Source organism: Oncorhynchus masou, chromosome 18 (assembly GCF_036934945.1).
Source record: "Oncorhynchus masou masou isolate Uvic2021 chromosome 18, UVic_Omas_1.1, whole genome shotgun sequence".
Lineage (NCBI taxonomy): Eukaryota > Metazoa > Chordata > Actinopteri > Salmoniformes > Salmonidae > Oncorhynchus > Oncorhynchus masou.
The window spans coordinates 55,712,363-55,727,745 of NC_088229.1; the positions used below are offsets into that span (position 1 = coordinate 55,712,363).

Consider the following 15,383-nt stretch of genomic DNA (forward strand, 5'->3'; position numbering starts at 1 on the left):
GTTCCCTGGGTTATCAGACTCCGGTCTTCCCTGAGCAAGAGGAAGAGGTCGGCATACCTTCAGCTCAGATGTTTGTCTGCCGCTGTTGTCGTACCTGGAAGAGAGCCCGGTCAGCCCTTCTCAAGACCACCTACACATATCAACAAAAGCGGACCGCCACCGGACCCTGGCATTGTCATGGGCAGAAGGTATGGCTGTCCACCCGGGATCTGCCCCTCCGTGTGGAGTCCCGCAAACTTTCCCCCGGTATATCGGCCCTTTCCCCATCTCCAAGGTCATTAGCCCCTCTGCTGTTCATCTTCTGTTGCCCTGTACCCTCCGTATACATCACACTTTTCATGTGTCTAGAATCAAACCCATGTCTCACAGCCCTTTGTCTCCTGTTTCCTGACCCTGAGATTGCCTGCCATTCTGTATCTTTTGGACTCTGATCTGGATTACCGACCTCTGCCTGCCCTTGACCTGTCGTTTTGCCTACCCCCTGTTCTAGTAATAAACTTTTGTTACTTCGACACTGTCTGCATCTGGGTCTTCCCTAAAACGTGATATGGTCAGTATATGTCATGGAAAGAGCAGGTGTCCTTAATGTTTTGTATACTTAGTGTATAATAGTGTATACTTTATAAGTAAACAGTTTGTGTGCAAAATACAGGTGACCTTACATTGTTTCTAACCCTCACACCCCACACATGGTCAACCGGTGGTGAAAAGTACTGAAGGAAAAATACTAAAAGTACTACTTATGTATTTTTGGGGGGTATCTGTACTTTACTTAACTATTAACATTTTGGGCAACTTTTACTTTTATTTCACAACATTTCGAAAGAACAATTTGTATTTTTTACTCCATACATTTTCCCTGACACCCAAAAGTACTAGATACATTTTGACAGGAAAATTGTCCAATTCACACACTTATCAAGAGAACATCGCTGGTCATTCCTACTGCATCTGATCTGGCAGACTCACAAAACACAAATGCTTCATTTGGAAATGATGTGTTAAAAAAACATTTTTTTAAATGGTGCTGTCTTGTTTGCTTAATATAAGGTATTTGAAATGATTTGATACTTAAGTACATTTTAGCAATTCCATTTACTTTTGATACTTAAGTTTTTATTAAAAAAAATACTTTTAGACTTTTACTCAAGTAGTATTTTACTGAGTGCCTTTTAGTTTTACTTGAGTCATTTTCTGTTAAGGTATCTTTACTTTTACTCAAGTATGACAATTTAGTATTTTTTCCACCACTGTGGTAAACTCTCTAAATTGACTTACCCAGAGAGGCAGACTGACTCCCAGGTCCTCCGATCCTCCCCTTCTCCTTCTTCCCAAACAGGCGTCCAATGGAGGACTTGATGCTCTTCTTCTTGCTGGCTTTGTGGAGAGAGTCCTGACTACTGGTGTTTACAAATTAATCACAGAACATCACTGGTGAACAAAAAATGCAACCATTTCAAATAAGGAAATCAGGCAATTGAAATAAATTCATTAGACACTAATCTATGGATTTCACGACAGGGAATAGAGATATGCATCTGTTGGTCACAGATACCTTTAAAAAAAGGTAGGGGCGTGGATCAGAAGAACCAGTCAGTATCTGGTGTGACCACCATGAACATTAAATTATCTGGCAACAGCTCTGGTGGACATTCCTGCAGTCAGCATGCCGAACTGCACACTTCATCAAAATCGTGACACATCAGTGGCATTGTGTGACAAAACTGCACATTTTATAGAGTGGACTTTTATAGCCCCCAGCACAAGGTGCATCTGTGTAATAATCACGCTGTTTAATCAGCTTCTTGATATGTGACATCTGTCAGATGGATGGAGTATCTTGTCAAAGGAGAAATGCTCACTAACACTTACTAATACTTTACATGTTGAGTTCATATTTTTGATCATTATACATGATGGTCACTGAAATAGTTGGTTATCCAGTCTACTTTATATCCATTCTATTGGCATTAATATATTTTATATTTTATTTTATTCAACCTTCATTTCAATACAGAGTGATATACTTTCCATTACCTAGCTTCCCAGCAAACACACATTGTCTCAATGTTGACTAAAGTAACAACTGTACCTGCGGAATTCGCGGTGATCATCCAGCCCAGCCCCTGGGTGTGTGTGAGTCATTCTATCCAATCGCAGAGCACGAGGAACCGGAGGAGGGGTGGAGTCAATCAAGGCTAGCGCCCGGCAGTCGTCGCCCTCTTTGCTGTTCTGTATTGACAGACAATCAGCTCAAGTGAGTCACCGTAGACAACTATTTTAATCAAATCCCAAATAAAATAAAATAGTCTTGGTGACATACACATGGCTGGCAGATGTTATTGCGAGTGTGGCGAAATGCTTATGCTTCTAGATCTGACAGTGCAGCAGTATCTAACAGGTAATATCTAACAAATCCCACAAAACCTAATACACACAACCTAGTAAAGGAATGGGATGAGAATATATAAGTATTAAATATATGGATGAGCAGTGAGAGAGTGGCTAAGATGCAATAGATAGTAAAGAATAGATAGTGAAGGATACAGTATATACATATGACATTCTTAAAGTGGCATAATTAAAGTGACTAGTTTTCCATCTATTAAAGTGGGTTATGATATCAAGTCTGTAGGTAGGCAGCTGCCTTTCTGTGCTAGTGGTGGCTGTTTAACAATCTGATGGCATTGAGATAGAAGCTGTTTTTCAATCTCTCTGTCCCAGCTTTGATGCACCTGTACTGATCTAGCCTTCTGGATGGAAGCGGGGTGAACAGGTAGTGGCTCGGGTGGTTGTTGTCCTTAATGATCTTTTTTTGCCTTCCTGTGACATTTTTTTATTTTTTATTTATTTAACCAGGTAGGCAAGTTGAGAACAAGTTCTCATTTACAATTGCGACCTGGCCAAGATAAAGCAAAGTAGTTTGTTCGACACATACAACGACATAGAGTTACACAAGGAGTAAAACAAACATACGGTCAATAATACAGTAGAAAAATAAGTATATATATACGATGTGAGCAAATGAGGTGAGATAAGGGAGGTAAAGGCAAAAAAAGACATGATGGCAAAGTAAATACAATAAAGCAAGTAAAACACTGGAATGGTAGATTTGCAGTGGAAGAATGTGCAAAGTAGAAATAAAAATAACGGGGTGCAAAGGAGCAAAATAAATAAATACAGTAGGGGAAGAGGTAGTTGTTTGGGCTAAATTATAGATGGGCTATGTACAGGTGCAGTAATCTATGAGATGCTATGACAGCTGGTGTTTCAAGCTAGTGAGGGAGATAAGGGTTTCCAGTTTCAGAGATTTTTGTAGTTCATTCCAGTCATTAGCAGCAGAGAACTGGAAGGAGAGGCGGCCAAAGGAAGAATTGGTTTTGGGGGTGACCAGAGAGATATACCTGCTGGAGCGCGTGACATCAGGTGTTATAGGTGTCCTGGAGAGCAGGTAGTTTGCCCCCTGTGATGTGTTGTGCAGACAGTACCACCTTCTGGAGAGCACTGTGGTTGTGCCGTACCAGGCGGTGATACAGCCCGACAGGATGCTCTCAATTGTGCACCTGTAAAAGTTAGTGATGGTTTTCGGTGACAAGCCACATTTTTTCACCATCTTCACCACACTGTCTGTGTGTGTGGACCATTTCAGTTTGTCGGTGATATGTACACCGAGGATCTTAAAACTCCACCTTCTCCACTGCTGTCCTGTCGGTGAATAGGGGGTGCTCCCTTTGCTGTTTCCTGAAGTCCACGATCATCTTTTTTGTTTTGCTGACATTGAGTGAGAGGTTATTTTTCTGACATCACACTCCGAGGGCCCTCACTTCCTCCCTTGTAGGCTGTCTCGTCGTTTAGTCATTTAGTCATTTAGTTCAGTTACCTTAGCTTTCTTGGGAACAGGAACAATGGTTGCCATCTTGAAGCATGTGTGTTCAGCAGACTGGGATAGGGATTCATTGAATATGTCCGTAAACACTCCAGCCAGCTGGTCTGCGCATGCTCTGAGGATGCCGCTAGGGATGCCGTCTGGGGCTGCAGCCTTGCGAGGGTTAACACGTTTGAATGTTTTACTCACGTCGGCCACGGAGAAGAAGAGCTACCACAGTATTTGGTAGCAGGCCGTGTCAGTGGCACTGTATTGTCCTCAAAGCGGGCAAAGAAGTTTTTAATTTGTCTAGGAGCAAGACGTCGATGTCCGAGACGGGGCAGTTTTTTCTTTGTAATCCGTGATTGTCTGTAGACCCTGCCACATGCCTCTTGTGTTTGAGCCGTTGAATTGCGACTCCACTTTGTCTCTATACTGACACTTTGCTTGTTTGATTGCCTTACGGAGGGAATAACTACACTGTTTGTATTCGGTCATGTTTCCAGTCGCCTTGCCATGATTAAATGTGGTGGCATGTGCTTTCAGTTTTGCGCAAATGCTGCCATCAATCCACGATTTCTGGTTAGGGAAGGTTTTAATATTCACAGTGGGTACAACATCACAGAGTCCGCCTATACATCAATGTTATTGTCTGAGGCTACCTGGAACATATCCCAGTCCAAATGATCGAAGCAATCTTGAAGCGTGGAATCCGATTGGTCAGACCAGCGTTAGATAGCCCTAAGCACGAGTGCTTCCTGTTTTTAGTTTCTGCCTATAGGAGGGGAGCAACAAGATGGAGTCATGGTAAGATTTGCCAAAACGAGGGCGGGGGAGGGCCTTGTATACATCGTGGAAGTTAGAGTAGCAGTGGTCGAGTGTCTCTTTGATTAATGCCCTCCTTGCCTGGTCAGTGAGTTTTGGTGGGCGGCCCTCTCTTGGCAGGTTTGTTGTGGTGCCATATTCTTTCCATTTTTTTTTATATTGGATTTAATGGTGGTCCATGGGATGTTCAAAGTTTCAGATATGTTTTATAACCCAACCCTTATATTGCAGACCCTGGGGCCTTTCAGAACAGGTGTAGATATACTGAGATCATGTGACAGATCATGTGACACTTAGATTGCACACAGGTGGACTTTATTTAACAAATTCTGTGACTTCTGAAAGTAATTGGTTGCACCAGATCTTATTTAGGGGCTTCATAGCAAAGGGATGAATATATATGCACACACCACTTTTCCGTTTTAATTTTTTTAGAATTGATTTAAACAAGTTATTTTTTCATTTGACTTCACCAATTTGGACTATTATTTGTATGTCCATTACATGAAATCCAAATAAAAATCTATTTAAATTATAGGTTGTAATTTAACAAAATAGGAAAAACACCAAGGGGATGAATACTTTTGCAAGGCACAGTATATATATATATATATTATTATTATTATTATTTGGTATTTTTTTAACCCTTTTTCATGATATCCAATTGGTAGTTAAAGTCTTGTTGTCACATCTGCTCCTGCCACACCCCCTAGTGGACATCCAGTGTCTCACTGACCTGCAGCCATTCCCCCAGTTCCTCTCCCTCTCCCCTTCTCTCTGTGTGTGTGGTTGGAGACAGGTGTGCTGGAATGAGAGCAGTTCCCCACCAGCTGCAACCCGTTCCATAATCAAGACCTCTACAAATACTCAGTCCTGCCACTTCCACTCTGCTAGATCATAATCTCTGCTCAGTCAGTATTATGCTTCTAGCCTTTTATGATTATTCAAGATCCAGTTTCCCTGCTGTGCCTGTTTCCCTGCCTGTCGCTGTTATCCTCTCACTGCAGTTTTGCCACTCTGACTCTGGTACTCGTCTCCTCTCACCACCCTACTACCCTGTTTAGGATTCAGCTCACCATCACTTCCTTGGATTTCACTTCGGACCTGTTAACCCTGTCTCAACCCAGCTCACTCCAACCTCAGCCTCCACATCTGGTTTCCTACAACCCACCCAAGCTTCGTCTGACCTGCACTCCTCTCTCCCTGTGTTGCAGTAAATATATTGGTTCATTCATTCCTGTTTCCTGGTCTGAGTCTGCTCTTGGGTTCCCCTGTGCTGCTCCGCGTAACACTTGTCCCATCGCTGCAACTCCCGTACTGACTCAGGATAGGCGAATGTCAAGAGCAATGCGTTCTCTGAAACACGACCCTACTAAGCTGGACTGCTTCTTGACACACTGCTCACATAACCCTGAAGCCAGCCACACCAATTTGTCGGAGGAAACATCATCCAACTGGCGACCAAAGTCAGCTTGCAGGCGCCCGGACCACCACAAGGAGTTGCTAGAGCGTGTTAGGACAAGGAAATCCCGGCCGGCCAAACCCTCCCCTAACCTGGACGACGCTGAGCCAATTGTGTACCACCTCATGGGTTTCCCGGTCATGCCTGGTTGTGAAGCACTGCACCACTCATGCCTTAGAGCACTGCACCACTCAATAGGCCCGAGGTACACACTTGTCTATATACAGTGCCTTGCGAAAGTATTCGGCCCCCTTGAACTTTGCAACCTTTTTCCACATTTCAGGCTTCAAACATAAAGATATAAAACTGTATTTTTTGTGAAGAATCAACAACAAGTGGGACACAATCATGAAGTGGAACGACATTTATTGGATATTTCAAACTTTTTTAACAAATCAAAAACTGAAAAATTGGGTGTGCAAAATTATTCAGCCCCTTTACTTTCAGTGCAGCAAACTCTCTCCAGAAGTTCAGTGAAGATCTCTGAATGATCCAATGTTGACCTAAATGACTAATGATGATAAATACAATCCACCTGTGTGTAATCAAGTCTTCGTATAAATGCACCTGCACTGTGATAGTCTCAGAGGTCTGTTAAAAGCGCAGAGAGCATCATGAAGAACAAGGAACACACCAGGCAGGTCCGAGATACTGTTGTGAATAAGTTTAAATCTGGATTTGGATACAAAAAGATTTCCCAAGCTTTAAACATCCCAAGGAGCACTGTGCAAGCGATAATATTGAAATGGAAGGAGTATCAGACCACTGCAAATCTACCAAGACCTGGCCGTCCCTCTAAACTTTCAGCTCATACAAGGAGAAGACTGATCGGAGATGCAGCCAAGAGGCCCATGATCACTCTGGATGAACTGCAGATATCTACAGCTGAGGTGGGAGACTCTGTCCATAGGACAACAATCAGTCGTATATTGCACAAATCTGGCCTTTATGGAAGTGGCAAGAAGAAAGCCATTTCTTAAAGATATCCATAAAAAGTGTTGTTTAAAGTTTGCCACAAGCCACACCAAACATGTGGAAAAAGGTGCTCTGGTCAGATGAAACCAAAATTGAACTTTTTGGCAACAATGCAAAACATTACGTTTGGCGTAAAAGCAACACAGCTCATCACAAGGAACACACCATCCCCACTGTCAAACATGGTGGTGGCAGCATCATGGTTTGCGCCTGCTTTTCTTCAGCAGGGACAGGGAAGATGGTTAAAATTGATGGGAAGATGGATGGAGCCAAATACAGGACCATTCTGGAAGAAAACATGATGGAGTCTGCAAAAGACCTGAGACTGGGACGGAGAATTGTCTTCCAACAAGACAATGATCCAAAACATAAAGCAAAATCTACAATGGAATGGTTCGAAAATAAACATATCCAGGTGTTAGAATGGCCAAGTCAAAGTCCAGACCTGAATCCAATCGAGAATCTGTGGAAAGAACTGAAAACTGCTGTTCACAAATGCTCTCCATCCAACCTCACTGAGCTCGAGCTGTTTTGCAAGGAGGAATGGGAAAAATGTTCAGTCTCTCGATGTGCAAAACTGATAGGGACATACCCCAAGCGACTTACAGCTGTAATCGCAGCAAAAGGTGGCGCTACAAAGTATTAACTTAAGGGGGCTGAATAATTTTGCACGCCCAATTTTTCAGTTTTTGATTTGTTAAAAAAGTTTGAAATATCCAATAAATGTCATTCCACTTCATGATTGTGTCCCACTTGTTGTTTATTCTTCACAAAAAAATACAGTTTTATATCTTCATGTTTGAAGCCTGAAATGTGGCAAAAGGTTGCAAAGTTCACAGGGGCCGAATACTTTCGCAAGGCACTGTAAGGTCCCACAGTTGAAAGTGCATGTCAGAGAAAAAAAAAACCCTGAGGTCAAAGGAATTGTCCGTAGAGACAGGATTGTATCGAGGAACAGATCTGGAGAAAGGTACCACATTTTTTTTGCTACATTGAAGGTCCCCAAGAACACAGCGGCCTCCATCATTCTTAAATGTAAGTAGTTTGGAACCACCAACACTCTTCCTAGGGATGGACGCCAGGCCAAACTGAGCAATGGAGAAGGGCCTTGGTCAGGCAGGTGACCAAGAACCTGATGGTCTTTCTGACAGAGCTCCAGAGTTCCTCTGTGGAGATGGGAGAATCTTCCAGAAGGACAACCTTCTCTGCAGCACTCCACCAATCAGGCCTTTGTGGTAGAATGGCCAGACGGAAGCCACTCCTTAGTAAAAGGCACATGACAGCCCGCTTGGACTTTGCCAAAAGGCACTTAAAGACTCTCAGACCATGAGAAACAAGATTCTCTGGTCTGATGAAACCAAAATAGAACTCTTTGCTTGTATGCCAAGCATCACATTTGGAGGAAACCTGGCATCATCCCTATAGTGAAGCATGGTTTTGAAGGCAGGGACTGGGAGACTAGTCAGGATCAAGGGAAAGTTGAACGGAGCAGAATTAAGAAAGATCCTTGAAAATCTGCTCCAGAGTGCTCAGATCCTCAGACTGGGGTGAAGGTTCACCTTCCAACAGGACAACGACCCTAAGCACACAGTCAAAACAACACAGGAATGGCTTTGGGACAAGTCTCTGAATGCCCTTGAGTGGCCCACCCAGAGTCCAGACTTGAACCCGATCTAACATCTCTGTAGAAACCTGAAAATATCTGTGCAGCAATGCTCCCCATCCAACCTGGCAGATCTTGAGAGGATCTGCAGAGAAGAATGGAAACTCCCCAAATACAGATGTGCTGAGCATATAGTGCCATACAGAAGAAGACTCAAGGGCTGTAATTGCTGCCAAAGGTACTTAAACAAAGTACTGAGTAAAGGGTCTGAATACTTATGAAAATAAAATATTTCCGTTTTTTCATTTGTATAAGTTTGCAAAAAAGGTTCAACGCAATAGTCCGGGTAGCCATTTGATTAACGGTTCAGCAGTATTATGGCTTGGGGGTAGATGCTGTTCAGGTGCCTTTTTGTCCCAGACTTGGCGTTCCGCTAACGCTTGCCGTGCAGTAGCAGAATGAACATTGTATGGTTTGGGTGGCTAAGGTCTTCGAAACATTGTTGGGGCCTTCCTCTGAAACCACCTGGTATAGAGGTCCTGGATGGCAGGGAGCTCGACCCCAGTGTAGAGGTTTTAATGGGTCCCATTCCGAAATGGACCTGGGGCTTTCCCACTTGAACCCAATATGCATAAATTCATTTTTAAAATATAGCGACCTGTTCCAAATGGACCCGAGGACATCCAGACCCATTCTGTATAGACGCCATTTTAATTCATTTTAATTCCACCTTCCATTGATATCCACATTTTACCACACACGGAGGAAGGCTCTATGACTGTAGCCTATTACTGCTTTGATGACTCATGATTGGCCAACCACAAGCTACACGTGCCATGCTCCACTCTCGTGAAAAGCAAGAGTAGCAGCATAAAGAATAACATTTCTCTCTCTCTCTCTACTGCAGCAGTCACATTTGGATCTGTATGGGCCCTTCCAGGCAAGTCAGTTAAAATTACACATACCCGAGACCCGTAACAATCATATCAAATCCAACCCAGACCCGTGACATTATTTTGAATTCTGCATCTGGACCCACTCCGTTACCAGTGGATCTGTGAAGACCTCTACCCTAGTGATGTACTGAGATGTCCGCACCAACCTTTGTAGCGCCTTGTGATTGAGGGCGGTGTCGTTTTCATACCAAGCGGTGATGCAGCCAGTCAAGATGCTCTCAATGGTGCATCTTTAAAACTTTTTGAGGGTCTGAGGGGACTGCCAAAAGGTGCTGTTGTGCATTTTTCACGACTGTGCTGGGGGACAGGACCATGTTAAGTCCTTAGTGATTTGGACACCGAGGAACTTGAAGCTCTCGACCCGCTCCACCACAGCCCTGTCAATGTGGAAGGGGTGTGCTCACCCCTCTGTTTCCTGTAGTCCACAATCAGCTCTTTTGTCTTGTCGATGTTGAGGGAGAGGTTGTTGTCCTGGCACCACACTGCCAGGTCTCTGACCTTCTTCCTATAGGCTGTCTCATCGTCGACGGTGATCAGGCCTACTACCGTTGTGTCTTCAGAAAGCTTGATGATGGTGTTGCAGGCATGCGTGGCCACACAGTCGTGGGTGAACAGGGAGTACAGGAGGTATCTGGGATGATGGTGTTGATGTGACCAGCCTTTCAAAGCTTTTCATGGTTACAGATGTGAGTGCTACAGGACAATAGTCATTTAGGTGGGTTGCCTTTGAGTTCTTAGGAACAGAGACAATGGTGGTCTGTTTGAAACATGTTGGGATTACAGACTGGGACAAGGAGATGTTTTAAAAATGTCCGTGAAGACACTTGCCAGCTGGTCTGTGTATGCTCTGAGAATGAGCCCTGGTATTCTGTCTGGCCCAGCAGCCTTGCGAGTGTTAATCTGTTTAAAAGTCTTACACACATCTGCCAAGGAGAGAAAGATCACACAGTTGTCTGGTACAGCATGAGCGCTCATTCTTGGCTCAGTGTTGTTTTCCTCAAAGCGAGTATAGAAGGCATTCAGCTCGAATGGGAGGTTTGCATCACTGGGCAACTCACGGCTGGATTTCCCTTTGTTGTCCATAATAGTCCGCAAACCCTTCCAGATCCGACAAGCATCTTAGCCGGTGTAGTAGGATTCTATCTTAGTCCTATATTGATTTTTTTCCATGTTTGAGAGAGAGTGTTCATGTCTGTGTATTGTTCCTTGAAAATGTATAGCTCTAGCATTTAGCCCGGCGAGGATACTGCCTGTAATTCATGGATTCTGGTTAGGATACGTATGTACGGTTGCTGTAGGGACGATGTCATTGATACACTTATTGATGAAGCCCGTGACTGATGTGGTAAACTCCTCAATGCTATCGGATGAATCCCTGAACATATTCCAGTCTGTGCTAGTGAAGCCGTCTTGTAGCTTAGCATCTGATTCGTCGAACCACTTCTGTACTGAGCATGTCACTGGTACTTCCTGTTTGAGTTTTTGCTTGTAAACAGGAAGCAGGATGATGGAGCCATGGTCTGATTTTCCAAAGGGAGGGCAAGGGAGGGCCTTGTATGCTCGTTGAGTGCCTGCTTAGTGCCATTCTCATTTTGTGGTGGAATGTCGACAGCAGTGATGATTAGAGATGAAAACTCTCTTGGTAGATAAAAAGGTACGCAATTTACCATAAGGTATTCTAGTTCAGGTGAGCAAAAGCTTGAAGCAGCACACCAGTTGTTGTTTACAAAGAGGAACACCCCTCCCCTTTGGGTTTTGCCTGAGTCTGCTGTCTAGGCGCAACGAGGCATGGAGAAACACTTGAATTTTATGTCCATATCACCCGTCAGCCACATTTCTGAAAAGGATAGAATATTGCAACTTTTCACGTCCCATTGGTAGGAAACTCAAAAACGAAGCTCATCCATCTTGTTATCAAGTCGACCATCTCCGTCAGCACCATCTCAACCAGTTCTTAATGTAAACTGACATTATGATGTAATTTCAATTAGCCTTACCCGTTGGGTTGCCACAACCACGAAGACATACATTGAAATGCAAGATGCTTCCAATCCCAGATAGCCACAGCCGTAAGGTACTGTACCTGTCTGTCTGATTCTCTGGCAGGGGAATGTGGCAGTCGGGGGGTGGAATGTCCAGAGCTGGGGGGTGAAGGGGAGGCCAGGGTGGAGGAGGTGAGGGAGGGGGTCATGTAGCCCCTCCCCACGCTGTCCCTGCCCCCACCCAGTGAGGAGGGGGGGAGAGGAGAGGAGTCCAGGGCCACGCTGCTCACCCGGCTCTCGATCTCCTCCGCCCTCAGCTCAGTGCTCTCCTTCTCCTCCTGGATCAGCCTGAGAGGAGATGAGGAAAGAGAGAGTAAAAGAGAAAGGGGAGGAGAGGAGAGGAAGAGAGATGAGACAGAGGAAGCAAGTGGAGGTCAGTGGAAAAGTAAGGAAAGGAGAAGAGAGAGGGAGAAAGCAGAGCGAGAGGAGTTAAGGAGAGGAGGGGGTACAAAAAGAGTGAACATAACTCACGTTTATCATTTTACTCCTAAACTGAGGACAGCCGCAATGAGATGAGGAATAAATGTTTGTGGTATCAAAATCAAATCAAATCAAATTGTATTTGTCACATGCGCCCGAATACAACCATACTGTGAAATGCTTACTTACAAGCCCTTAACCAACATTGCAGTTCAATATGTAGAGGTAAGAAAATATTTACTATGTAAACCAAGTGAATTTTTAAAATAATAATCTAACCAAAAAGTAACACAATAAAAATTACATAACAATAACGAGACTTTATACAGGGGGTACCGGTACCGAGTCAATGTGCGGGGGTACAGGTTAGTCGAGGTCATTTGTAGTTATACAGGTTAGTCGAGGTCAAGTTTTGTCGTGCCCTCTTCACAACTGTCTTGGTGTGTTTGGACCATGATAGTTTGCTGGTGATGTGGACACCTTAATAATATGCTTGTGGAATAAACCTCTGGATTGAGTAAAGCAAAGGAGGTGTGAGTCTTTCTTTCTGTATCTGCGGAATTCACTCCTGGTTTGGACAAAGCAAAGGCAGAGGTCAATTTTAGATATGTGTTTTTGTATGTGGAATTGACCTCAGGATCACCCATTGAATGGGAACAGAAGATATTTCATATGTGGCAAAAGGGGTTTATTGTGATTTGTATACAATGTGTTAATCTCATGCTGTTAACCCGGCCCCTTTGCTGTGTGAACCTAACTCATGTTAGGTTGCCTCTGATTATCTGAACGGGCGCACCTGCTTGGATCCCCTTGTAACGAGGGAAGGATACACCTTTCTCTCTCCCTCCTCCCGCACTCGTTACAGCATCAAACGCTACCGCAACAGCCACAGCCAGTTAGCTACCAGTCTAACAGAACCAGTGACGAAGCAAGCACGGACGAGAGGCAGACGAAAATAAGCAGATGGAAAGAAGCAGATGGTGGGCACGTGTACCACGCTCACTGGGAGTTCGACAGGGTCCATCGACTACTGGGAATCTGGTGAGCTTGTCCAAACACTGTGTGTGTTGAAGTGTGGAGGCGAACATAATTGAGGAAGACGAGGCCAGGAATTGCTGTGGTAGCTTACTAGTAGATGGTGGTAGAATTACTGGTGTGTGTGTGCTTGTGTGTTCTTGACTAGTGGAGCGAGTTTAGGTTCTAGATTGTAATTATGTCCCGTCGTTGTGGCACCCCCTACTTTGATTTGGTTTAGTCCTTCACTTCGCTATTGTTCCTGATGATTTAACATAGACTGACAGACAGAGTTATTCAGTGATTCAGACGTCAAACTGTCACCAGTTCTGTCTTGCAGTTCTTATGAGGATGTTGTGGGTGGCCTTGACTCGACTCTCCTAGATCTCGGAACTTTCGCCACAGCCCGTTCCTCGAGTGCACTAATGCTAATCTGCACTATGGGCCTACCTTACAGTGGCATTGTCAACAAGGATTGAACACTATTGTGTATTTTATCTTCATTGGCATTGGAAAAATAATGAGATGAACAATAAAACAATAATTTAAAAAGTTGTCCATAATAAATATCAGAATGTTATTCCAGTCTCATCTTCTTCATGTGGTGAGCAGTGTGAGCATCCACTTATTCTAGGAACTAGTGTTGTTTTTGTAGCTATGTCTATATTTACATTTACATTTTAGTCATTTAGCAGATGCTCTTATCCAGAGCGACTTACAATTAATACATTCATCTTAAGATAGCTAGGTAAGTACATTTTCCCTGAACAAAGTATTTATCAGCAAAGTCAGTGCTATTGGGAAAAGAGAAGTGATTTTTTTTTTTTAAGTGTGCCACGACAGAGGAGGGGCTTTGACTGGGCTGAGATGGAGCTGTCTTACCCGAGGGGTGGGAGGGCCAAGAGAACAGAAGTGGAGGAACGGAGTGCTCGAATTGGAATATAGGTTTTGAGCATAGCCTGAAGGCAAGGAGGTGCAGTTCCCCCTGTTGCTCCGTAGGCAAGCACCAGGGTCTTGAAGATGATGCGAGCTTCGACTGGAAGCCAGTGGAGTGTGAGGAGAAGCGAGTCACTGCGTTGATGTTTGCAGAGAACGACAAGAGTGTTGTCCAGGGTCACGCCAAGTTCCTTTGCACTCTTGGAGGGGAAACCTGTGGAGGTGTCAACTGTGAGGGCCAGGTCTTGGAGTGTGTTTGCCTTTCCTGGGAGGAAGAGCAGCTCTGTTTTGTCAGAGTTGAGCTTAAGGTGGCGGGCCGACATCTAAGCTGAGGTGTCTGCCAGACACACATAGATGCGTGTCGCCACCTGGTTGTCAGAAGGGGGAAGGCAGAAAGTAATTGAGTATCATCCTCATAACAATGATAGGAGAGACCATGTGAGGATATGACAGAGCCGAGTGACATTGTGTAAAGAGGAGAGGGCCTAGACCTTAGCCCTGGGGGACGCCAGTAGTGAGACCATGTGGTGCAGATGCAGATCCTCTCCATGCCAACCGATAGGAGCAACCTGCCAGGTAGGATGCAATCCAGGAGTGTGCAGAGCCTGAGACGCCCAACCCTGAGAGGGGAGAGGAGGCTCTTATGGATAACAGCGGAAAGATATAGGAGGATGAGAACAGAGGATAGAGAGTCAGCTTTGACTAACTTTGTCGGGCAGCTGGGCATCATTATTCGCAGTTCTGTGTGTGGGGGAACGGATGTCGCCAGCAGAGAAGGTAGAGAGGAGGGAGTTGGGAGGATGATAGGTCCTTCGGAAGTTTAATTTTACTCCATTTCCACTCAGCTGCCCGGGTAAGGGCTGAGTGGGTAGGGTTGGAGGAAATAAAGCGAGATCAGTAAGAGAACAGCCTCTAGTGAAGATGAGGTCAAGCGTATTGCCTGCCTTGTGAGTGAGAGGTGACCGGAAAGGGTGAGGTCAAAAAAGAACAGGAGTGGAAAGAAATAAACTGAAGTCAGGCGTCGGGAGGTTAATGTCACCGATTACAATGAGTGGTGAGCCATCGTCGGGAAAGGAGCTTATCAAGGTGTCAATCTCATTGAGGAACTCTCCAAGGGCACCTGGTGGGCGATAGATGACAACAATGTTAAGATTGAGTGGACAAGTGACAGTGACAGCATGGAATTCAAATGAGATGATGGACAGATGAGAGAGGAAGAGAAAATCTCCACTTAGAAGAAATGAGTAGCCCTGTGCCACCACCCTGACGACCAGATGCCCTCGAA

The 15,383-nt window shown here is 44.6% G+C and overlaps 1 protein-coding gene across 5 annotated transcripts in view; it reads right to left on the reverse strand.

The window, feature by feature from the left end:
* Window positions 1-15,383, reverse strand: part of LOC135504870 (liprin-alpha-3-like) — a 46,415-nt gene that overhangs the window by 13,152 nt on the left and 17,880 nt on the right. For 4 of the 5 annotated variants that reach the window (XM_064923775.1, XM_064923773.1, XM_064923772.1 and 1 more), the window contains exons 18-20: window positions 11,770-12,016; window positions 2,093-2,232; window positions 1,279-1,400 (exon numbers count right to left, since the gene is read on the reverse strand). In XM_064923775.1, the coding sequence (XP_064779847.1) occupies window positions 1,279-1,400; window positions 2,093-2,232; window positions 11,770-12,016 (509 nt within the window). The remainder of the gene's footprint in view (window positions 1-1,278; window positions 1,401-2,092; window positions 2,233-11,769; window positions 12,017-15,383) is intronic. The other variant, XM_064923774.1, reaches the window with a different exon arrangement.